The sequence below is a fragment of the Tamandua tetradactyla genome, chromosome 18 (assembly GCF_023851605.1).
Source record: "Tamandua tetradactyla isolate mTamTet1 chromosome 18, mTamTet1.pri, whole genome shotgun sequence".
Taxonomy (NCBI): Eukaryota; Metazoa; Chordata; class Mammalia; order Pilosa; family Myrmecophagidae; genus Tamandua; species Tamandua tetradactyla.
In genome coordinates, this window is record NC_135344.1 from 49,506,854 (window position 1) to 49,533,489 (window position 26,636).

Sequence of the window (26,636 nt, forward strand, 5' to 3'; positions counted from 1 at the left end):
GCCAGAGGACCCGGGTTCAATTCCCAGTGCCTGCCCATGTAAAAAAAAAAAAAAAAAAAAAGTTTAGGACCGGTGCTCCGGAGACTGTTACCTCAGTTATGATTCTGTCATTACTGCTGAGTGCTCCTGACATTCCTTTTCACAGACAAAAGGGGCAGGAGGGTTCCTGAGAGATATTCAGTGTTGTTTTCCAGGGTTCCTCATCTTGCTGGGCATCAGCTTGACCTGAAAAGCTTCTAAAATTACAGATGCCTGGGCAGGAGATTCTAAATCAGTATATTTGGGGTGGGGCCTGGGCACCTGTACTTATTTTTGAAAGCTCCAATGAGGCTTTTGTTGCAGTCAGGCTTGGGTAATACTGTAGATGACTATACATGAATGCATATAACTAGCCGCTGCATTTTTAATTTCTGACAAGAGACATTAATTATTACTATTTGGTGTTGCTAAACTATGTATATGCATGCAGGAGGAAACAGCAATTAAAAGTAGGCCTCCTCTATGGGTGGGTTTGCCATATGATCCTGAAACCCCACTGCTCAGTATATACCTGGATACAAATTTGGGGATACAAATGGGTATTTGCTCACTGGTGCTTCTTGCTGCAGTGTTTGTGATCCAAATGACTGGAGGTGGCCTAAGGGTACAACAACTGCAGAATGGAAGGCGGAACTATGGTGTACACATACAATGGACTACTGATCCTACCAAAAGAAGGAATGAAGTTGTGAGTCATGCCAGTAGATGAATGAACCTTAAGAGCTGTGTGTTGAAGGAAATGTCAGGAACAAAAAGAAAAACATTACCATGCCTCAATTATATGGACTAACCATAATATAGAAATTTGATGCTAAAACAAAATCCAATAAATACTTTTCTTTCCACTGGAAAGAAAAAAAGAATTCAGTGAACATAAGTCGAGTGCATAAGTTATCAGGCTGGGGCTTATTGTAAAGGGTCCTGGATTATAAACTCTTATAGCAGCCACATATATTCAGGAGGTGTAACTGTTAATTCTAAATTCTGAGATACTCAGCTGGTTGTTTGTAACATGGTCTTTCTTGGGTCGGGGGTGGGGAACAGGCCTCCTTATTCAACAGTATTGTTATTAGGAACAAATCATCAAAGGCTACTCTACTCTGAGTAAGCAGTCCATTAGGCATCTGATTTTTCTTTATGAAGAACTCACACAGAGGACTCCTCCTGGCACGTTTTTCCCCATCCACAGGAAAATTGTGAAATTAGATAAAAAGGTCCAGATTTTGTTCCCTGCAACCATCTCAGTGTCTTTGATATAAAATAAAAGCTCTCAACTAATAACTGTATAAGAGGCAGTCAAAGCACAAATACCTCTACTAAATAAGGGGATCCGTAATTACTGTCACAATCAGCTCTAAAATCTCTCATTCCTTAGGGATCTGAATGTGTACGGGGCTCTAATTCTGCTTAAGTAGACAGTAGAATGTCTCCACTTTTGGGTAGGTTCAGTCACTACTATATTTAATTGTGGTTGATGTTGCTTAAAAAAGAAACTCACACACAAATAAAAATAATAAATTAAATTCATATTTAACCCAGAGAAAAATGTGAAGACAAAGGTATCCAAAGTAAGAACTAGACAGAGATTAAAATATATATGCACAATCAACATTCGGAAAAATGTAAGAATAAAATATGTACTTAAAAATTACTTACCTCTAAAGCATTAATTAATGAAAGTACCAGGATCAAAAACTGGAGAACTTCACGGAAATCCACTTAAGAAAACTAAAATTGACCTCTATAGGATTTCATATGCTATTTTCAATACAAAATGAATTTTTATGGACAAGTTATAAACCCTTGAAAATGCATTTTTTAAAATTTTAGTGTTGATATGCCACTATAATTTTACCTTCAACTTCTTATATGGAGGTACTATTGCTTTTATCACAGGTTTATTAAGTTTTATAGCATATGAGCATGCTATGTAAAGCAGAGAATTACATTTTCATTTCCTTCTAAGAGAAATGAGAAAAAAAATGCTCTAGTACTTACTTTTCTCCATAATACCTTTCAAAGAATTTTTCCTTCCAAGGTTCTGTTTTCTTTTCCTTCTCAATTTCTTGCCTTAACCGCAACTGCATTTCTGGGGTAAATTCACCTAGAAAGAAAATACTAACATATTGAGTAAATGTGGTCATATATTTTGCCAATTAACAAAGATAAACTAATGTAATTACATCAACCAAACTTTAAAGAATATTGAAAAGTAAAAGGATGTAAATATTTCTACAGCTCCTTTTTCTTATGAACCTCATTCAAACAAGTCATCTAGTCATAAGCAAACTCTTAAAACCCTTTGCAAATGAATGGAGTAAAATAAATGTATAATTGAGAATTAAACAGTGTATATTCACTGTTCTCAAGGAACTCCAACCGGTGGGGAAAAAGGCACATGGCTGAATATAATGTCAAGCCCTGCATAGGCCCTAAGAATAAATACGCAAATGTAGTAGAGAAAGTGCTTAACTATGCTTACATATATTAAGGAGGACCACAAATATAGGAGCTGATTCTTGAGCTAGCTTTTTAAGTATGATCAAGCTTTTACAGGGTAATGAAACCAGAAGGCAGGGAGATATGAACATGTGCATTTATGTCTTTTGGATTGGCCAACTGAGAGCAGAACAGGATAAGTAGGGTGGAACCAATTACCCAATGCATGTTCTAAAGAGAGTTCTGAAGTTTTCCCATAGAAGATGGTGGTGTTTTGTAGCTGGGTGTTTACATACTGCAGAAAAATATGTTCTTAAACTTTCATCTATTCATGTGAGTGTGAACCCACTGTAAATAGTACTTTCTGATGAGGTTACTTCAGCTAACGTGTGGCCCACCTCAGTCAGGATAGGTCTTAATCCTATCACTGGAGTCCTTTATAAGCTGAATGAAATTCAGACAGATATAGGAAAATGCCACAGGGAGCAAGAAGCTGAAAGTCAATGGAACCTAGAAGAGATGCGAGAGGCCAGGAGAAGCCACCATAGGCACTGCAGTGTGACAGAGGAACCAAGGACCAAGAATCATCAACAGCTAGCCCCAGAATGCCAATCTTAGGGAGGAAAGCTTTACCTTGGACTTTTTCTCAACCTTGATACTGTGAACTAACAAATTCCCATTGTTTTAACCAGCCCACTGCATGCTATTTGTTTGAACAGCCCAGGAAAATTGAAACAGATTTGGGGTACTGATATTGTAAATGTAAAAGAAAAAAAAAAAAAAGGAAATGGTTTTGGAGTTGGGTAATAAAATAGGTAGAGGCTGGAAAAATTGTGAGGGGCATGATAGAAAAAGCCTAGATTGCTTTGAACATACTGTTAGTAGAAATTGGATGGTAAAGGTACTTCTGATGAAGCCTTACATGGAAGTGATGTATGTGTTACTGGAAACTGGAGGAAAGGCAGTCCTTGTTTTATAGTAGCAAAGAAACTTGGAAAAATTGTGTTCTGGTATCAGCTAGAAGACAGAACTTGAAAGTGATAAACTTGGATATTTAGCTGAGGAGATTTCCAAGGAAAGTGTGGAAGGTACAACCTGGTTTTTCCTTGCAGTTTGTAGTAAAATGAGAGAGGAAAGAGATAAGCTGAGAACTGAAATTCTGGGCACAAACCAGAAATAGGCGGTTTGGAAAATTATGAGTCAATCCAGGTAATATGCTCTGAGACGAGGGTCAGAAGGGCTCTGTCAGGGACCCTGAGCTTCTGGACAGGCAGCTGCTGGCAAATAGGGCTCCATGTGAGAGTTACATTGATTAGGAATCCAGTCAGCCACTTCAGTGCAAGTCAAGGATTGGAAATGCAGTTATGCAAGAAAGAGCTGTGGAAAGTCCTATTGGCTGATGTTTTGGACCCTTGTAAACTGTATTCAAAGCCGATAAGTTTTGTGTGTATGAAATTTATATGAGAACCACTGCCAGCCTGGACTGAAAGGGACAGAGAAGGAACAAACTGAAGGAAGAATGACTTCAAAGGCAGAACCATAGAAGTCAAGGTCTGGACCGAAACTCTCTGTTCAGGCCAACAGAGATCATGGAGAATATATATGGTTACAAAAAGAAAATGTCACAAGAGAGGATGCTTGACACTTCAACATCTACCATCAGATGGAAGAACAAGAGTCCCTGAAAGAACATGAGAAAAGATCCCCAGAATGTAGGAGGAGGAGATCATTTCAAATACACCGTGAATGTGCAAGGTAGATGGTTTTCAGGTATGATGGAGTAAAAATGAATGAGAAGATGAAATTGGACTGTGCCACTAGGAAGCCATTTGTGTTCTCTATGAGGGCTATTTCACTGGGTGGTGGTGGAGCCACATCGGTCTATAACAATTTGCGGTCTTGGTAGGGAATAAAAATGTGGTAGCACTGAGTATTTTCAGTCTTTCAACAAGTTAGGTGATTAAAGGAAGGATAAGGTGAAAGGCTGGCTTTAGGGGGAGAATGCATTAAAAAGAGTTTCGGTAGACTTGACGATATTTAAGAAGTTACATAATAGATCAAAAATTGCAATTAAAATTGCCATTCTAAAGAAAATGTTGCTATATCAAAGTTCTTTTGTAAAGTTCCAGATAATGTCATGCTTTCTGCAAACTATCTGACATTAAAAATGCCAAGACCTACAAAAGCATTAGTGAAATCTCTTGGATTAAGACTTGATGTTTTACTAAATTAAAGTATATTTCAGGGGGGAAAAGATTGGAAATTGGAGAAAGTTCAGTACATGTGCTCCAATATGTCAAGTAATAATAGAAAATAGAAATTTACCTTCTGCCAGCCGCTGCTTCCACCCCTGTGCTGCATATGCAAAGAATTCATTATTTAGAGCTGAAGTACTGAGGCGTAAAATTCCATCACTTCCCATCTAGGAAAGAAGCCGACAAAAACAACAGTCTATTAGGAATAATTCAAATCTAAAGTCCACAGGAAAGAAGCCGGCATTGGGCAGTGTGTGTTAGCGTGATAGAATGAACATGAGGGGTAGGAAAAAGCAAAGAAAGCAACTAACAAAAGATGACTTTCCTAGCATTAAAGCTGTCTTTTTAATATCGACTATTACGATGAAAAAATAAGTCACTCTAAAGGAAATATTTATCAGGCATTTCTAATGTCGGTGCTGAGTGTAACTAACAAATGCAATTAAATTTCAAAATGACTACCATTTTACTATGCCTGAATTGATAATGCATTAAAATCAACATATATTTTATACCTTTAGAGTAAGCTTTTTAAATGAAATTGTCTAGTTGGACTACTGACTGAGGTTTAGAGAGCAAACAAATACACCCTCGCTGGATACATGTCCTTTCTTACTTCTTTCATCCTCTTTGGATGTACAAAATACCAGCAATGATAAAATATGTGCAACACTATGCTGCTGCCCTTTTTCCTCAAACATACTAATATTTAATAAAATCCTACATTGAAAAGATTTAGACAAGCCTCAAACTGAATGTTTTTAACTTTCAAATTATTTACTGTATAGTCTATGTGCATGTTCTCTGCTTGCTGATTTAGGGGCTATAAAGAAGTAGAGTGTTGTCCTCGACTGGCTGTCATCTCATGAAGGGGTGAAGATAAGGCACAGGAAATAAACTAATGCTAAGCACTGGGTGAGTGGAAAATGAGAAGCTGAAACAAATGAAAGCTAGTGTAAGTTAGCTAGGAAGAGTTAAGCAATGAGGAAGAACTCAATGCAAGAGGCAGAACTGGTGTGGGGACAAGAAATTCATAGAATTTGGGCAAAATGGCTAAATGCGGGGAGAGGTGGGACTCCGCCGAGTCCGGTCCCGCTAGGCTAGCGAGGGTCCACTCCTCCTGCCGAGGGGGTCCAGGGAGTAGAACCGCCAGGCGCAGAGGGGGCTCGAGCTCGAGGGTCTGGGTCGGAGGTGCACGCGCAGGGGACCACTGCGGGTCTGAAGGACTGGAGGCCGAGCCAATTAAGGCATGAAGCAAGGTAGCTTTATTGTTGGTAGAAGCTTATGCCAGGGCCGCCAGTAGCTGAAGACCTCGAGGCTCGGTGAGCCCCGGAATATATACAGTTGAGGAGAGGTGGAGTTAGGGCGTGGACTCCAGGGGAGGGTAGCCCATCACACAGGGAGGACGGATGGGGTGACTGTGACGTCTCTAGGCACCAGGGAGATGTTGTTTTTGAGTGTGCTTGTAGCAGCGGATGTTGGGCGGGTGGAGGGATAAGGAGGAGGCCAACAGGGGTAGAGAGACAAGGCTGCGTCACTAGTCGCCGGGTGAGGCTTGTAATTCAGAGGTCTAGAAGAACCAGACGTGCCAAAATGGCGAGGGAGGGAATGAAAAAGACTAAGCTATCAGGCCAAGAATAAAATTATGCCACAGGTAAACATCAAAGCATATTGTATATTGCCAGTGAGCTTTATTGTAGAGGCAGGACAACATAAACAATCAGTAACTGGAAAATTTAGGAGTGTGTGAGGATGTTTCAGTCTAGAACTCATATACCTGGCAGGTTCTAGTTCCAACTGCATTTTCAAAGATTCCCCCTCCTTCCCATACCACATTCCTTGTATATCACACGCCCTGCCCACTTACCCTGAAAACCCACTCAGAGATGTCCTATCCCCACATTTTTGTTTACGTTCTGTTTACACTCGATTTTCACCCACTGAAAAGCTAGTTCTCAAAAATCTAACTCAAATAAGTAAGGAATGAGGGGGAATATTGAATACAAAAGGGAATTACAACCAATTCTAAACTGGATAATGGACAAACTCAAAAAAGAGAGGTGCAGAAAACAAATGGAAGCGATGCTGAGTGCTGCCATCAGCCATGACAGCTACAGCAAAGGCAGTAAATCCCAAATCCAGATTTGGGTATCCTGAGTTTCTTCACTGAATAACAAACTGGTAACCACACTAAAATACTCAATGCACTTATGAAATTTCAGGCAGGACTTCACTCGCTGGCTGATTTGTCATTTACTCACTCATAGTTCACATTTACTCAGCATTTATGAAGCCATTTATATGCATCTATGCCTCTGGCACTTTTATGGGTGTTGGAAATACAGCGGCAATAAAGAAAATGCCCTGGCCTTATATTCTAGTTCTATATGTAGCAAGCTGCTTTTGACACGCACAGCGCTTCCACCCACCTGACCTCGGCACAGCTGTGGGGGGTCCCGACATGTGCCGTGTCACTGGCCCACCTCGAAATGCAAGTGGATAAATGTTCCAGCCACCCCATGCTTTCATGGGACAATTCTCAGATATCACCCTTTGGAATGCGGTGAACTAATGGATGATATAGGGTGCTGTGTCCCCAACGGCTAGAATACAAGGGTCTGGGAACCATGGAGTGGAAGTAGGACTAAACCTTTGCAGTAGCACTTCCAGTGATGTGGCAATACGAGCTTCCTATTCCCGTAGTCTCTGTGGGATTAGAAATTCATGCTCCCTACGAGAAACCACCTCTCCTAGGGCAGGGCTTCTTACCCTTGGCACTCTTGAAAATTTGGCCCAGACAGTTATTGGTTGTGGAGGGCTGTCTTGTGCATTGTAGAATGTTCAGCAGCAGCCTGGACTTTCCCCAATAGATATCAGTAGCAACCCCCATCTAAGTTATGATAATTAAAAAATGTCTCCAAATATTGCCAAATGTCCCTTAGGGGGCAAAACCTTTCCTGATTGAGAACAACTATACTAGAGGACAAGGATTCTATTGTACTTAAAAGCTCGGCTTTGTGCTTATTCTTGTAGACCAGCAAGCAAAGGGAGGTACTGGACAGATGGGATATTAAACCCTGATTACCATGAGGAAATAGGATTGCTGCTGCATAACGAGGCAAAGCAGAAGGTGTCAGGGACTTTGAGGAGTCCTAGAGGCATCTCTTAGTGCTTCCCCACCTGGTGATGACAGTGAGCATGGACTGAAGTAACCCATGGCCTGGAAGGACCAGTCAGCCAAGGCCAGACTCCTCAGGGATGTCAAGGGATCCTCAGGGCCGGCAGTCTGAGTGACTCCAGCAGGCCAACCAGCAGAAATGCAGGTCAAAGGTGAGAAGACCAGTCACAGGATGGAGATGGTGATCCCCTGCCACAGACTTGAGACCACTGTAGTAGCAGAGCCTATTATAGCTAGTCCTTTAATTCTCTTGTCATAAGTCTTCCTTATTTCCAAGATGGCAGGACTGTTCACCCCTCAGAGTTAGTGACAGAATGGAACTATATGAGGCACAATAGGTTCTGAGTGGTATAAGACACAGACTATCCCAGACATTTGTGATGCTCCATTTCATATCATCTACTCCTGAACACTTGTGGTAAACAGTTCAATCTACTTGTCCCAGCCAAGAAGAGAAAGCCTTAGAACTTTCTCTGGAGCATTAAAGCCTTTTAGGCAGCCTACAGGTACAGCCAGGAAGTACCGAGTGTTTGCCTTCAGGGACAACTCACAATCCATGAGAGATTAGGGTCTGCTGATAAATGCTCCACTCTCCCCAGTGAGGATAAATTGTCCTCCTGTGGGACAATACTGGAGCTTATTCTAACAGTCTCAGATGGTACTCAGTAGAACCGAGCCCCAGCTGTCCAGAAGGTTCTTCTTCCCTCTCTGTTTCATACTATCTAATCCTTCACTTCTGCTTCCAATCTACCTATATTCAAAACCTGTTCCAGGCTCTGCTTTGTGGGTGGGTGGCTGGGAGATGGGGGTGGGGATATCCTAAGACACAGTGCTAAGGAGTTTGGGTTTTATACTCTATATGGGAGTGGCTGATAAGTACATGATCAGATAAACATGAGGCTGAGGGAGCCTGCAGGGCTTAAATTGGCAAGATGTGCTGGGTTAGTGGCCTCTTGCTTAAAGTCTCCACCACCCCAGGCTCCTCAATTTTCCCTAGCATACTTACTGCCTTTCTCAATGTGTGCCGTGATGAAAGACAGTTGTGAAATACTGCTCTCACTAAAAATAACTGAAGTCTGGGAAAAGACTACAAAGATTTCTTTTGAAAAAGATTACTCAAGTAACTACATAAAGGATGGAATGGAGAGGAAAAGAACGATTTAGAAGCATTGCTAGAAAGGAAGTATTTCAGATGATAAAAGAAAGGGAAATCTCGTGATATTCAGGACTAGGTGAAGGTCGCAGGATTGAGGAGGTAAAGGCATTGGAAGAATATTTCAGAAGGGCACAGAGGTAGTTCAGGATGATACCAGAAGATGAAGTGGATGGAAAAATGGTAGGACCATGAGCACACATCTTCAACAACTGTTACAGAAGTCTAGCAAAGACAACAGAAATGAGAGAAAATAGTCCATCTGAATAATAAGCCTCCAAAAAGGCTGAAATTTATTTCAGTTCTTGTCCTTGTGGTTCAGAAACCTTGGGAGGAAAGTAACTTCATTTAGGAAGTCTGAAAAGGAAGAGTTGTTCTTATTGCATAGCTAGATATTTTTTTTTTTTTTTTTTTTTACATGGGCAGGCACCAGGAATTAAACTTGGGTGTCCAGCATGGCAGGTGAGAACTCTGCCTGCTGAGTCATTGTGGCCTGCCTGCATAGCTAGGTTTTAATTAGGACTACTAGGTGGAAGGTAAGGTCTCTGAAGAGGTAGAGGAATTTGTTTACTATAGAATGCAGTTATAGAAGTCACTGAAAAAAGGATTAGAATTACCCTACATTTGAGAACATATATGTGTCATATAAACTTCAATAGTCCATGCAGTGCTTCACATATTGCACATACCCAGTGAATGTTTACTGTGCTGTAGTTGCTTTGTGTAGTATTAGTTTTAAAATTTAATCCAGCAGCCAGCCAAAAAAACAGTCATAGTGAGAAAAGCAATACGCAGGATTTTAGTTCTGTGTATTTTACCAGGTCAGGGGCATGATAAGATATTATTTGATATTTCAGAATAATTTTAACACACAAAGAAATACCAGATCCAGATTAGCTCTGACAGATTCATAAGATTTTAGGGCATGAAAATGCAAGGCAGTGTGATATAAACACATTCAAGAACATGAACGCTAACCCTGGAGGAAAATGTTTTTCTTTTACAACAGAAAAATAATATTTACTGCCAGATTCCCAGCCTATATGAGACAGCACAATTAAACACCAGGGTTAAATGAGACTTAGGAAGACATGCCAACAAAATTGCTTTAAAATACACTATTAATTTTATGGCTTTTAAGAAACACTGTCCAAAAGTTATAACATTTTAATGAGCTGGAACAATAAACATTTCTGAAAGGTTATTTATTTATTTATTGCTAAGCTAATAAAATCCTGCTTTTCTGATTAGCCAGAAAAGAAACATTCATTTCCCAAATCTACTGATTCTTTTATAATGAAGTGTCTAAAATATTGATAGGTTATGTTTCTTTTTAATTAAGAAGAGGAAAACTCTGATCATGCTGATTGCTTCTTAATGGCACAAAGGGAAATAAATATTATTCATATGGTGATCGCTTCAAAAAGGTTTAAACTTTTTATTGGTGAGTATATTACTTGTCTTTGGCATTGATTAAATTAATACTCTTTAAATGATGTGCGTAGAATTCAAAGATCAACTAAACTTTTTTGCTACCTGTACCCCATTCAATGTTTGAAGTTATATGAGTGTTAATTTAGTATAATATATCTACATTTGATAATAAGTCTTTAAACCTCTAATATATTCTTTATTTGTCAATTTCTTCTAATTTGTTGCTTCTTGCAAGTGTTTCAGAATGCTTGGTATGTGAGCTTCTTAGAACAATGTTGAGAATTGTGCTGGAGAGTTAGAAAGTGGCTACTAGTAATAGGGCACCCATGAAATATTAAGCAATTTGGATTTCACTCTATAGGCAATAGGAGTCATTCAAAAAAAAAGCCAAAATATGATGAAAAGATTCATGTTGAGTTGTGGGTGGGTATGCAGACTGCTGTTTTAGAAACAGTATTCAGGATGAGTGGTCCTAATACTATTAATAAGAAACACTGGAGGAGATACCCGAAAGAAGTGAGAAAGCAAACCATGAACCTCTCAGAAGGAACAGTGTGCTAAGCAAAGAGAATAATTAATGTAAAGGTTCTCAAGTGGGTCTTGCAAGGAGGTCCTAAGAGTTGTAGAGCAGGGGGACAGGGGAACGGGGGGTGGGGGGGAGGGGGTATGCAGATAGGAGGAAGAGGAGATGAGGTGGATGAAGCGGTTGAAACTTGGAGGCCACTGTAAAGACTGACTTGCTCTGAGTGAACTGGGGAGCCTTTGAAGGATTTTGGTCAGAGGAATGATATAATTTGACATTTCTAAAGGGTAGCTACGACTGCTGCATTTAGAAAAGACCTCAGAGCGGTGCTGTCCAATAGCAATGTAGATGTGAGCCAAGAATGTGATTTTAAATTTTCTAGTACTCACATTTAAAAAAAGAGAAACACGAAAGTAATTCTAATAGTACGTTTAACTCAAAACATCCAAAAAGGTTACCATTTCAATGTGTAATCAATGTATTATTGAGATATTTTACAGGCTTTTTGTATAAGTCTTCAATATCTGTGCATCTTTTTATAAAAGCTCTCAATTCAAATTAGCCATCTTGTAAGTGCTGAACAGCCACATATGACTACTGAATGGCACTGGACAAAGTAGCTTTAGAAGATAGAAACTTACATTGATAGATTTTCTTATGTTGAACCGCCCTTGCATTCCAACATCATACTTAATGGTTAGAAACTGATAGCATTCCCCTTACGATTGGGAACAAGAAAAGGATACCCACTGTCAGCACTATTATTAAACATTGTATTAGAAGTACTAACTGGAGTGATTAGGCAGGAGAAAGAAATACAAGGCATTCAAATAAGAAAGGAAGAAGTAAAACTTCCATTATTTTCAGATAACATGATCCTATATTTAGAAAACCCTGAGAAACCTACAGCAAAACTACCTGAGCTAATAAATTCAGCAAACTGGCAGGATACAAGATAAATGTACAAACATCAGTAACATTTCTAAGCACTAGCAATGACCTACCTGAGGTGACAACTAAGGAAAAAAATCCATTCAGAATAGCGACCAGAAGAATCAGGTATCTAGGAATAAGCTTAACCAGGGATGTCAAGGTTTTATACACAGAAAATTACAAAATAAATTGGACCTGCTGATGTGAGGATCCCTTAAGGGAATCAAAGTAAAAAATGTCTAATTACTAACAAGAATAGTGGCAAGAAGCTCAAAAGAAAGGTTGGAACAGGACACAGAAAATTAGGAAGTATTTGCAAGGAAGTTGCAGTTGAAAAACATGGATGAGAATCCTGAAAAGAAAAAAACACTGATAAAGCATTCTCATCCTCACTCTAGAAACTGAAATATATGATATGTAAACTGTGAAGGGCTTTGAAAATTAAATCAAGTTATAAGATAGCATTATGACAACTAATCTTGTAGGAATTATCTTCTTTTCATTAAAAAAACACACATGCACACCTCTGTGTTCATATATCTCTGTATGTGTTTATCCATATGTGTACATATTTGTGTACATATGTGTATGTGTGTGTACAGTATTTTTTCCCTCTGAAAGTACAATTTGTAAGCAGTCCAACTACTTAGTTAAGATGTTTATTCAGACTCCGGGAAGGCTATCACTTACAGTAAGGCATGTTGGCAAGCAATTTCTCAGGTCCCAATTATGAGAAAAAAGTAACTCCCTGGCAATGAGATAAAAGACATATTTGCTCATAATTGCTGCTATCAGTCACAATTTGATTAGGATATCAGCAAAAACAATTTGGGAAACCACTTTTGAGTGGCTGTATTAGTAAAACATGAAAAAAGAAGTCCACTATTCATTTTCAAAGGGTTAAATTATTGAATTCAACTACTATACCCATATGGGATTTCCCTTAAGCATCCGTACAATATTATTAAAAACTATAATCATTTTCCAGTGACATACTACACTTTTACATTCTGCCACTTTTCCTATGAATCATGCTGTTTTCAAAAGGCAAAGGGACAGGGTGCGAGGGTAGTTCAGTAGAAGAATTCTTGTCTGCCATGCGGGAGACCCGGGTTTGATTCCCGGTCCACGAACTTCCCCAAAAAACAAAAAAAAGTCAACAAACAAAAATTCAACAAATGGTGTTGCAATAACAGGATGGAAAAAATAATGAAATGTGACCCCACCACACAACATACAAAAAAAGAAAAAGGTAAAGGGAGAAGGCACTATTCAAACTGATAAATAACTTTTTACATACTTCAACAGCCTGCTTAAAAGAGATAGAGCCTATGGTGAGGTAAGTGAGAATAAATGAAATAAACACATCTAAGGCAAAAAAAAAAAAAAACCAATAAAGTCTCTGGAAGAGGAAGTTTCAATTAGCTTCACCAAAATTAGAGAAGTGTGTTTTGATGATCATAGTTCATTTCCTTCATTACATGTGTATAGAAAACACTTGGCCATGTATTGGGACCTTCCTGAATGGCCATGATAAGAATGATTTCAAAATGCCCAAAGGCTGATAAAAAAAGTTTTGAGCAAGTTTTAGCAAATAAAGAATGCATGTCTGTCTTAAAAGCTAATAACTATTATAATTGTATTTTCATAAATGTTCTCTCTGTGGAAGGGGAGGGGAGGAGAAAATTTCCAACATACTCAACCAAGAAAACAGAATACTAAAGCTTTATTTAATGAAACTCAAGCTCATTATTCTTGTTAAGATAGAATTAGATTGTGTTGTAATGGGAATCAATGAATCACTGCTTCCATTTGTAATACATTGAACAGCTGTGTGGTAGTGACTATCTATTAGTCATTCATTTCTTTAACAAATATGTCATAAGCATCTACTATGTGCCAGGGTCTGTAAAATAGAAACACAGCTCCTGCTCCACAGAGCCTAACACCTCGAACAGGAGAAAAAAGGGAAAATGCTCATTCTAAGAGAATGTAAGTGCCAGAAGGAGAGGATGCTCTGAGAACCCCCAAGGCTGAGTCTCCAGTATGCCTTAAATTCCCCCTGTTGTAATCTGTCATTGCCTATGCCTGAAAGTACTGCTTCCTCCTCTCCTTGGTTTAATAATGGCCCCAATCTACTTGTTACTCAGCTGGTAAATAATAACTATTATTAATTTAGTGCCTATGCCAACCCTGATGGAATGCAAACAGTGAAACAAGATTTGAGTCACCAAACTGATACTTGTTTCTATTATACCACACAGCTTTCTTTACCTAATATTCAGACATACATTTTTCCACTAAAACCATTTATGTGCTAGGTGCTGGACATACAACAATAAACAGAAATGACTTGGTTTGTGACCTATAAAGTTACAATTAAAGACTGTGTCAGGGTCACCGAAGGAAACATAAAAAGTACAGAGACACTATTTCAGGCATATGTGTGTGCAGGAAGGGTCACAGGCAGAGATGCATCTGAAGAAGGGACAGGGAGGAGGGAGGCCTGGAGAACTTGAGTAGAGGAGGAGAAGCCAACAAAATTCCAAAAAGGGAGGGGAAGAATCTTGCTATGAATGGAAATGGAGTGAAAGGACATAGCTGAAGGAATATGCAGCATTAAGATTTTCTTGTTGCTACTGGTTTGCCTATTTGTTTGGTTTGGGATGGATATTTTTAGATGAGGAGAAGAATCCACCTTCCCATGCTTCTGTTTTGTCATTTGTAAATTATGAATGCCAAACTCTTTATTTCATAGAGTTTTTATGAGAACTAAATGAATGAATATAATGAATAGTGTCTGCTTCAGAGTCTCAATAGGTTTAGCTAGAATAACAACAAACTTCATTATTATGTTTATATTATATATGTGTAACCATATAATTATTATCAACATTATTATTATTATTTGGTGGAAGGTGTGGCAGACAGCCTAGAGTGGCTCCCAGTGGGTCATGCCCTCTCTTCCTCTTGAGCTCAGGAAGAATCTATGACTTGCTTGTAGCCAACAGAATATGGCAAAGGTGATGAGATTTAACACCACTGATTACATTATATTATACAAGACTTAGCAAAATGGAGTGAGAGACACTTTCTTGCTGGCCTTGGAGAAGCAAGCAACCACGTTGTGAAGTGCCTATGAAAAAGGGCAGTCTCTAAGAGTTCAGAGACTTAGTCTTACAGTCACAAGGAACCTACTTCTGCTAACCTGAATGAGATTGAAAGAGGAATCTGAGCTACAGATGAGATTTCCAGCCTTCCTGACACCTTGATTCAGCCTTTTGGAACCCTGATCAGGGGACCCAGTTTAGCTGTGGCCAGACTTCTCACCCACTAGGAATTGTGAGATAATAAATACTTACTGCTTTAAGCTGCAAATTACACAGCAATGGAAAACTAATATGGGGGAAGATGGACAAAACTCATTTGATGACTTCTCATTTCTCTATTGGTTGGGTGACAAAAGTATCTACTGACAACATTGTGTGTGTGTGTGTGTGTGTGTGTTTACGGGATGGGGGAGAGAATTCAGGACTCAAAGCAATATTATTAGAGAAGATGGATTATAAAGAAAGATACTTCAAAAGATCAGGCTATAATGTCCAGGAGTCTTGAAGAACATGCAGAACAGATATTTAATATATTGTTGAATAAACTAATTTTATTGTGGTTTAGCTGTATTACTATTTGATGCATCCATGTCAGCAATTTTGTGACGAGGGTGTTTAAAAGGTACTTTTATTAGGATGTATGAACAACTGATTTTATAAGGAATATAAAGTAATAGGAGCTACTTTTAGTTACTGGTTTTTATGTAAAGCAACAAAAAGAAAAAGAAAGCATATACTGGATCTCAGCTTTAGTCTAGGGGCTATTAATACCACAGTTATGTTACTGTAACACAACTTTCCAAAGTGGGGACAATAGATCTATTCAAAATCAAGTCAATCAGCTGCAGGCAAACCAGACAATAAAGTAATACTCCGGGATGATTTCCATTTTATGAACAACCCTGTTCCTCTAATATCCTCTAAGCAATAAAAAGCCTGACATCTGATGCACTCAAGGCATTCCCTACAATTCTCCTTAAATAAGTACCCAGCATGTCACAGTAGAAAGAGGGCTCTGTTTAACGTCAGAAAACTGGGTTGCTAACCCCAGTTCAGTTAATAACTTCACAGCAATCTGAGGACACGCCAGTTTCTTTGCAGTTCTAAGTCTCTGTCTTGTTACTCAAATGGGGAAATTAAACATACTCAATGTGCAAGGCTCTTATATGAATTACAAATGAGTATAAAGAACCCAAATACTACTTAGCAAATAATATATGAAGAGCAAAAATTTTTAAATTAATATAATAATACTAGCCATCATTTATTGAGTGCTACAAATGAGTATAAAGAACCCAAATAACTTAGCAAATAATATATGAAGAGCAAAATTTTTTAAATTAATATAATAATACTAGCCATCATTTAATGAGTGCTAGTTAGTGATCTTTTAAATCTCAGAATTCTCAAGTATATACTCCTAAGTTTATTTCACAGAGTACGGATGCTATGATACCCAAACAGTAGGGTGTGAGAGGGACTACCTGCTTTGAAGCTGAGTCTTATAGCTGGAGAGTGCTGTGCACTGGGCAGTCTCTGATGACTTAGTGCTGGCCGGTCACGTGACATCTACCTGCTGAGAAATCAGTCCCTTACCTTGAATAATAATCAGTTTTACCACCCAGGCCATGGCTGACTGGACCAGACATCAGAGCCTGGGCCAAAACTGTCCCAGAGAGATACTCTGTGACTTAATATAACCAATTCATCACTTCTTCCCTATTTGGGTGGGGGGGAAGGGATAGGGTATGAAATATCATAATAGATAATTTGAGAGGAAATAATGATATCCCAGAATCAGACAGCAACTAAACTTGAGGTCAACGCGTGTTTGACCACCCTCCCATCACCACTGTCATTTAAAAGTTTTTGTTTTTATTCTCCATGACTATCTACTTCTTAAAACTTGATCTAGGCTAAACTAATGCAACTAAAAAGTACTGTCCTGGGTAATCTACTAAACATTTTCCACTTTGAAGATAGTGTGCAATTCACTGGAGATAGAAATTCTATTTCCCCAGAAAGCCAAGATCATGAAAAAAAAAAAAAAAGTACACTGTAAGGGTAGAGTTTCATAAAGATAAGACTCCAAATTAACCTTTAACTATTCATAACAAAATGCCAAACCTGCTACCTAAATTACACAAACAGCAGGAATCTAGATTAAAATTCTAAAACATGCAGTTCCCTTTTCATTAGTAATAGAGATTATCAGTCTGGTCTCACCCTGTGTTTGAAGGACCTGTGACATATCTTAATGGCATACCAGAGCTTCTCCCTTCACTTCATTTTTTTGGAAATGCATTCAATGAGCATAATCCATGAGTTGTTTCCCAGGAAATGAAAGATTTTATGACCGACTAAGGTTGAGAAACATTTATACAAAATTCAATAGTTTTTCTTCTCTGCAGAGCTTCTGGAACCTTTATTATGCAAATGAGCGCAACATTTCCTGAACTCCTAAAAGTTCAGAACACGGCTCTTCATGAAACATTCTGTGGGATCAGTGGTCTACAGATTGTCTTCACTGCAGGAAATGTTGCCTTACGGTATCTAAACTATATCAAGTCAGCGCCCTAGGAAATTATGTACCTTGAATCTGCTTTATTACCCCAACCCTGAAAACACAAATCTTCATAAACTCCAATTTAATATACCAGTAATGGGTTATCAAAGGCCAGAATAAGTAATGGTCTTCATGAATGATGTCCGCACCATTCTTATAAAATTGTCATTGAAACATGATTCATATATTGTTCAGATTTTCCTATATGCAAACCAATGCTTCTTCTTAGTAGAAAATGAGGTCTCTTGAACCACTGTGTCTGCTTTCTGCCTTTGCTCTCAGGAATCTCTGGACTAAGTTATGTGCTCAAATGCAGGGCCTTCACTCCTGGGCGGTGTCTATACAATACGTGCATGCCATCTCCTTCCCCTCTCTTGCCTGGACCAGACAATTGTCTCTTTATCTATGTGCCAATAGCTTCATTTTTAAATGTACTTTACTTTTTGAACAGTTTTAGGTTTAGAGAAAAATGGAGCAGAAAGTACAGAGGTTCTGTAGCCCCCCTCACCCATGCATGCAGAATAACTTCATTTTCTATATTTACTCTAATACTTTAGAAATGCAACAGATCATAATGAAACCACTTTTAATATCTTTGAGCTTTCTGTAGCTATGCGATAAATATGAAACAAAGAGTTTTTCAAAAACTAAAAACTGGAAATAGGAACATCACTGCTAATGACAAAAATATTAGCCATGCAAAGATATTTCTGGCCTCAGTCAAATTAAGGAGTCTTTCAATACTTAAAAACCAGCACCGGACTCGCTCCCAATGGCAAAATCACCTTTCCTCCCAGTTATTGTGGCTCAAGGCATAACAGAGGGCTGAGTCAAGCATAATAAAATTTTAAAAGGCTAATGCGACAAGCCAAGAGATAATGCTGGGGAGAATGTGTAGCCCATGGTGAGTTTTTAAACGCTAATGTCCATGTAGAGCTGTGCACTCCCCATTAGTTTTAGAGCATTAGGAATGAATTAGCTGAGTGTTCAGAGAACTTGCCAGGTCATAAGCAAGAATCATGAGAGACAGGGCACTTGGGGTATCTCAGTGAGGTCATTTGGATCCTGAATTTAGATGAATCTCTCTCACACATACACACACACACATACACACACACACATACACACACACACATTCAGGCCGTGAGCACAGGAAGTGGAAAACAGTTGTCTTTGACATGACATTCAGCCCTGTGGGAAGGACACCACTCTTCGGGATGAAGGAACAAAGTAAAATGCTGAGCCCACGTTGGATTTCTGTTTCCATCATCAGGTATCACTCACAGAAGGGGATGTGATGAAGGGTGAGCTGGGTACCTATTGGGGGAGGAGCCCTCCATGCTCCTTCACTTTCTATCTACCTCAGGGCACCGCACTCAACTTGCTCCCGGTTGGAAAGCACAGGAATGGAGCAGGGCTGGTCCCGCTCCTTCTCCCTGCATCAGCTCACCAGGAGCCTCGTAGAGAGAAGCAGCAGGATGAGAGTGGGGAGGTGTGAGGAGACGTCTGCAGGGTGGGTCTGGAAAACACTACCAACCTAGGAAATCAGCTGAGAGCTAAAGCCGGGTTGAACATGGACAGAGCAAAAAGGATGAAATAAGGAGCAATGAGAAATACCCCTGGCCTGTTTTAGAGTTAGGTCAGACCCACAGGGCCTTGGGGAAGTTACCGTAGCCATATGAAATTCACTTTAAAAGGTCTATAAAATAAACTGATTAAAACAGAAGATCTCTTATGTTTCTTCCAAACCCAGTGGTCTGTGACACAGGCTGAACAAAGAAAAAAGAAGAAAATGACAATGATCCCAAAGGTCATATCCAAAGTCAATGGTTAATGAAAATGGGGGTGTAAGGGAGCTTGGAGGAAACTAGGTGCCGCCAAGCTCAATGAGCAAATCTGTGGGCCTGTGATCTGCCTGTGCTGAATGTAATGTGAATTTCTCAAGTTGCTCTGCTACCAAAACATCTGAACAGATATTGCTGAGATGCAAAGGAGGGGGTGTGGGTGCAGGGTTACCACAGACGAGCTGAAAGAACAAAAGGCAACGATGATCTTCAAGGGAAAATTTTCCAAAAATAAAATGCCACTTAAAATGTGTGTGTGTGTGTTTGTGTGTGTGTGATGGTGGTGGGTTTTCACACTTAAGAGGTATTCCTGTCCTTTAATGAACAAAGAGGAAAGATGTATGCCACATACATCACATACGGTGCATCTCAGAGACCTTCCAATCGACTCCATGGACATTCAGGTAAGAAAAAACTCCAGCTGATGTCTATGACTCGACTATCACTACCTCTCTGTGCATGGGTTTCAGTACACAATGATTTTTTTTTCTAGGAATGCACCAACCCTGTATTATGAGCAAATGCCATACTTTGCTATAAAAGTTGTTTGTGGAAAACTATGCCACTGGACTTTAGGACCCCTGGAGGTATTTCTATTGACCACCTGCATGGGTCTGCAAGCGCAGCTGCAGTGCTCACAGAGATATTAGGTACAGGTGCAGTGTTTCTATTCCTCCTCATGCCTTGGGGCGCGCTCTTGGCTGACCACGTATATACTGAAGCCCATAATGTTTTTTATTATTTCCTTTTATTTCTCTTGTATGCTATAATTGCAGTTTATTATGTATGTATTTACAAATATGTGGGTAGGAGAGTTACATTTCTGTGCCTTTTGTTTTATGACAGTAAAGGGGGCTTTAAAAACCACACATTCTTAAACAGGACTTGGCTGCCAAAAACTTTCACTCTACATTAGTGGTTTTAAAACCTTTTGGGGTCACAGTGCCTTTTCGCTATCTTCTCTGTGTGACAGACTGGTAATTGCCTCACAGCAACCATTCTCCTCTTCATTCTCATACAGTAGCAAATACCTTCCCTGAGCTTGAGCAGCTGTGGAGGTATTATTTTTCAGATTCTCTTGTGGTTACTTGTGGCAAGGTTCTCAACAAAGTGAACAAATGAGATGCATGTGACCTGTGCGTGACGTCTGTGAGCTTGCACAGCTCCTCCAGTATCCTTACACTAGGTCATGAAGATGCCAGCTTCCACCACTGGAGATAAAGGCAACCCCTGGCAGCAGATGGGACTAAAAGACAGAAGAAATTTAGATGCCTCATAAGCTCAAGGGCAGAATTGCCTGCTGTCTGTGAACCACCAGTCTGTCTACTTGTCAACTATTATGTGAGGGAAAACCTGCTGTCAAGTTTATGCCATCCTTTTCTGGGACTCTTTGTTATAGCAACATAGCCTCTGCTTTGATTGATACACGCTGGAAACAAAGACAGACAAATATGCATGCATACATACACGGAGACAAAAAAAAATGCTGTGGAAAATTTCAGGAGTTTCATGGACAGCTGAAGATTTTCTGGGGACTCTGGGATAAAAGTTTGGTCCTAAGTGGGGGTTGTTAACAAGTCTCTTATAGGAAAACTAGCCTAGAAAAACTTCTGAAGAGCTTTTGTTTTGGAGTGGTAATAAGAAAGCTCATTTTGTCAGCCAATATTGCAATCTACAGGCCTGAAATAGAGAAGCTTTCTGAAATATCAATGCATGGTTAAATGATTCCCCAGTAACCTAAATTCTTTCATCTCTCTTATCTTTGTTTCCAGGCCTGCAAGCATGTAATCTTAATGAATGTCAAAGCTTATTTAAGTGTGACAATATATATCTAGGAGCAACAACCATTCCAACTCTAATACGATTCTTTAAATGAGAGACATCACTAAAATTCCACCACCCATCTTCTCTGCCTGTCATTAATAAAGGGAGCATTTCTAAAGCAAACTTATCTTGCAATAAATATATGAGGTGGAAAACAAAGAGCCAAACTCACTCGCTATGATTAAGTACGATGCATAAACAACACCTAGGATGTGAGAATTTTAGCAAAAGAATAGTGACTGGAGGATCAGCAATAGTTCTCAAATTTTTGCCAAATCTTTGTCTATTTTCCTTCTAACTCTCACATCTCAGCGAGCCAAAAACAGTACCTGAAGAATAATCTGTTGTCAGTAGACTAGAAATCAGAGGAGTACATGGAACTAATGAATTCATTTCATTTAGTACAAAATGTAAGAAAATATGGGACTGCCAGTTTTATGACTATATCACCATTTTCTCCAGCAACTGCAGGAATGTAAAGAATTCAAATTTTTTTTTTGACAGAAGTTTTGCACTGCTGAGGGATATACACGTGACTGGCCAAAAAAATCTGAGACTGTGAGTTATGAGGGGAATACTTAGGGAAACAATAGCTTTAACAATGCACTGCAGGCTCTGCAAGGGATACCCACAGTTCCCTCCCTCCCCACAGATGAGCTAATCACACCATATGCTCTCACCCACAGGACACAGATGAGCTACATGCAAACAATCAAGTCAACCATCTAATTTTATTCAAATGATAAAAGGGAGAATGGCTTTTAAAATTCTAAGCCATTTAAAAATCAGTGACACAATTCATTATCATAATAACTCAAAAATGTTTCCATTTCATTAAATAATAACCATATACTGAGAGGTTCAGAATTAGCCATTTGGGAACTCTTATAGTCCATGTTCTGACCTCATAAACAGGAACAAAATGCAGTTATATTAACACGGTAAACAATTAGAAGTGGGGAGCAAAACCAAATTTTGGAAGAAGACCAACTAACTAAATTTTGAAAATGAGTTTGAGGCATATGGCGCAAAATCACACAAAAAAATTAAGTGAGAAGATTAATCACATTTGCATATAAAGGCTAAAAAAAGCAAACATGAACATCATTGACAATAGAAATAAAAATGATGCATTTTCCTACAGGTATAGAGAAATTATGGCAATAAAATAAATTCAAACATCTGTTTACAAAATAAAATGTAATTTAGTTACTTTAGAAATCAATTCAAGAAAAAAACAAGGTATCTACATTCATTCTAAAATGACAAAACCACTCTGTGGGGCTAAACTACCAGACACTAAATAGAAAAACTAACTGAAATAATCTGGCAAAATGAAAAAAAAATGAGAGCATGTTAGAGGGAAGAAAACAATATTAGTCATGCTGAAACTGAACATTTTATATATAAATCAGTTTATTATGAAGTTTTTTAAACATTGTATAAAATAAAACTGGTGTAAAATACTTGTTTACAAAGTCTCCCAAACACCCACTAAAGAATGGAATCGAAATTTCAATATGGTCAGGTAAAGTGAAAATATATATCTTGTACTTTACAGTTACAAGCAATAATTTGATACTCAAACTTTTCTCATATTTGAAGAAAATAAAAGAGAAAGTGAAATCTGCTAGATTGTTAACCAGTAGATCTGTATCTAAATAAGCCAGATTTCTAAATGAGTTAATCAAATCAAGGACAAAAATTGAAGGAAAATTTCTATTGGGCAGGATCAAGCCTATTTAAAAGGATATACATAGAGACCTATTTCCTTAATTTGACAAAGGGAGATCCTGAACTTTTGGTGTATATGAGCATATTCAGAAGCTCATGTAAATGCACAGGCAACCCTCTCCAAGTGCACTATGATTAAATGGAAGAGAAAACTCAAATGGGAAATTAAAAAAGCCAATTAATGAACTATTTTTTCTAGTCAAGACCTTCTGTGGTCACTGTTTTTTTAAACTGAAATTCTTGCTAATTACAGTTTCCTAGCTGATTTTGGTGAAATGCCAGTGAAACAAGGTTCAACAAGTGAGGGAATAAAATAACACATTTTGTCCAGCTCAATGCACAACTTAGCTTTTAATTGAGACCTAGTAACAACTACCTCCTGTCACTGAGATGGGTTTCAAGTGAGATTGGAGGTAATTACAAAGTGGTGGTGAGAGTGGGCAATGGGTGGGGGGGGGTGGGCAATATAACAAGCAGCATTTGTAGCAAGAGACTGCCTACTGTAGAGCCAAACTGCAGGCAGAGGAATAGTTGTTCTATAGTTTTTGCAGCTTTTTCTTCTTTTTTTGCATGGGCAGGCACCAGAAACTGAACCTGGATCTCCTGCATGGCAGACGAGAACTCTGCCTGCTGAGCCACCATGGCCCGCCTCATTTTTGCAACCTTTTATTGAAGTACAACATACATATAGAACAGTGAACAAAACATAAGCATATAGCTTAAGTAATTCTCACCCAACTGGACATAAAATCCCATGTTATCCCCATCAAGATCAAAAGCATTAACAGCATTCAGAAGACCCCCTTGAGTTCTCTTCCAGGTTCTAAGCCCCTAGGGTGAAGTGTCTCTGAATTCTAACACCATAGATTAGTTCTGCTTGTTTTTGACCTTTGTAGAGACAGATTATGCGGTATATACTCTTTTGTATCTGGCTTTTACACTCAACATGTCTGTGAGGTTCATCCATACTGTTGTGTGTAGATGTTGTTTCATTCTCATCGTAATAAATTTAAACACTGGAATACTATCCAAAAATCAATTTATCCATTTTGCTATTGATAGGTATTTTAGTAGTTTCCAGGTTTTAGCTATGGTGAACATACTGGTGATAAACATTTTTTGTTTCCATCTTTTGGTAAAAGAATATTTGATTTCCACGGGGTATAAAGAATAGGACATGAAATGCTGGGTCAAGTCATTTTTCAGAGTAGTTTGTATGCTTCCATCAGTATGAGAGTTCCATTTGCCTCACATCTTCACCATCAATTGCTATTGTCTGTACTTGTTTTTGAATTTTTTGTTTATTTGTAACATTAGCCACCATTTTGGGTGTATGGTAATATTGCATTGTGGTTTCCATTTCAGCTTCCAGGATGCCTTTTGAAGCTTAGCCTTTTCATATGTACATTGGTCACTTGGATGTCATGCTTTTAGAAGTGTCAGCTCAGATCTTATATTTCTAAGTTAATAAAAATTATTAGAGTTAGCAAGTAAATTTAGCAACATTGCATATATAAAAATCAATTTCATTGTTAAATGCCAGCAACAAATAGAAAATGAAAATTTCTGGGATGCTCTTAAACATCCTACAATGCATAAGGGAGCAACCACCCTCCCCCAGCAAAGAATTATCTGTACAGAACGTCATTAGTGCTGGGGTTGAGAAACACTGTTCTACAGTGAACATTATAAAACTTTAAAAAAATATGAAAGAAGACTAAGTAAACGGAGGGGTATAGAATGTACATGGATTGGAAGAATCAGTATTATATAGATACCAGAGGGTGATGGAAACTGGGGTCATGAATATATATACATATAGGTATACATATATATATATTCATTATCTCGACTATGCTAATGGTTTCACGAAAGTACACATATCAGAATATAACAATTTGTACACTTGCAATAGGTACTGTTTATTTTATGACACTTATACCTTAATAGAGCCATTGGTTTTTTTAAATCTCAAAAAGACAATTTACAACACCTGAGAGTGAGAGACACACTAGTAAAAGAACTACATCTATTAAAGAAATTGAATCTGTAATTAAAAGGTTCCTTGGCAGCCAGGGTTAGGACCCCCACCCCCCCCCCCACCAAGGGAAGCACCTAACAGTTGGCAGGAAAACTCCCCTCCCCCAACAACTGTTGGCAATCAACTCTCTGGAGACTGAATCAACTCTCATGCGAGTCTGCTGAAACCCCAGTCTCGTGGGACTCAAACTTCATAAGCCGCCCTCTTGGCACTGCTGGCTCTCCTGCTTGGGTGGAGGGCCGATTCACAATTTCCAACCCGCTGCCGATGGGTAGAATTTTTCCTTCCTAAGTTCCTAATTAAAACTCATGGCTGATTTTCTGCCTGGAGTGTTCTTGGTTGTGGGGTTGTACTGGGCTGGAACAGTTTCCATAAACAGATCTTAAGGCATAGGTAGCTTTACACATGAATTATTCCAAACATTTTAAAAAGAAATAATACAAATCTTATACAAATGTTTCCATCAAACAGAAAATTTGTCAGATTTTAAGCCAGCATTACTTTTGCTACCCAACCCTAACAAAGACATTATTCCAGGTCAATCTGTTGATTATAAACAGAAAACTCGTAAGCAAAATACTACCAAATTGCATTTATATGCCTGTGCATGTGTATATTTAAGTTTATTCTAGAGCTGTGAAGTTGATTTAATACAAGTAAAGCAATTGCTGTTTACCACATTAATAGAATAAAGGAAAAAATAATCATCTTAACAGATGCAGAGAATGCCACCTGTGATTAAATTTCAGAAATTTGTATGAGAATGAAACTTAATATGATAAAAGTTAATAAGATTTTAAAAAACCTGAAGTAAACATTCTGCATAAAGTTCATTAAATAGTAAAATCTTTATCCCTGAAATTGGAAATTCACTACTTCTTTTCAACACTATATGGAAGATGTTATGCAGTGTAATAAGGAAAAAAGGTATAAACATTATAGAAGAATAAATGAAATCATACTTATAAAAGATAACATAACTGTGTATTGAGAAAATGCAAAAGAAGTTATACACTATCAATAATAGGCGAATTAGCACAATTCACTGGAAAAATATCAATATACAAAAACAGATCAATTTCCATGTCATCAACAACAAAAAATGGAAACAATTTAGAAAACAGCAAAAATCAGTAAATACATAGGAACAAATCTTTTGAGAGATGTGAATGACTTTTCCTAATGACAAATGAAACATTTTTGAGGGAAATTAAAGCCAATGTAAATAAAAGAATATGATATATTAATGGATTGGAAGATGAAACGTGTTAAAATTTTAAATTCTGCCTATAGATCTATAGATCAAATGCCTTTCCTAAGAAAAATCCATGTACTTTTATGGAAATTGGTACTACAATTCTAAAATTTACATGAAAATGCAAGGGTCAGGGACAATCAAGGAAAGCAAAGAAAAGTGGTGGATTTCCTCTATCAGATATCAAGCTACCAATAATCAAGATAACATATACTTTTGGTAAGCAGATAGACAAAAAGACCAAGGGAAAAGAACACAGGATCCATAAATAGAAATACCCATATCTGGTCACTTGTTTTTGACAAATC

At 38.3% G+C, this 26,636-nt stretch overlaps 1 protein-coding gene across 1 annotated transcript in view; it reads right to left on the reverse strand.

The window, feature by feature from the left end:
- The window catches only part of ASXL3 (ASXL transcriptional regulator 3), a 167,148-nt gene that overhangs the window by 15,076 nt on the left and 125,436 nt on the right, over positions 1-26,636 (reverse strand). Inside the window, exons 10-11 of the mRNA XM_077135674.1 lie at positions 4,804-4,900; positions 2,038-2,143 (exon numbers count right to left, since the gene is read on the reverse strand). Coding sequence (XP_076991789.1) covers positions 2,038-2,143; positions 4,804-4,900 — 203 coding nt within the window. The remainder of the gene's footprint in view (positions 1-2,037; positions 2,144-4,803; positions 4,901-26,636) is intronic.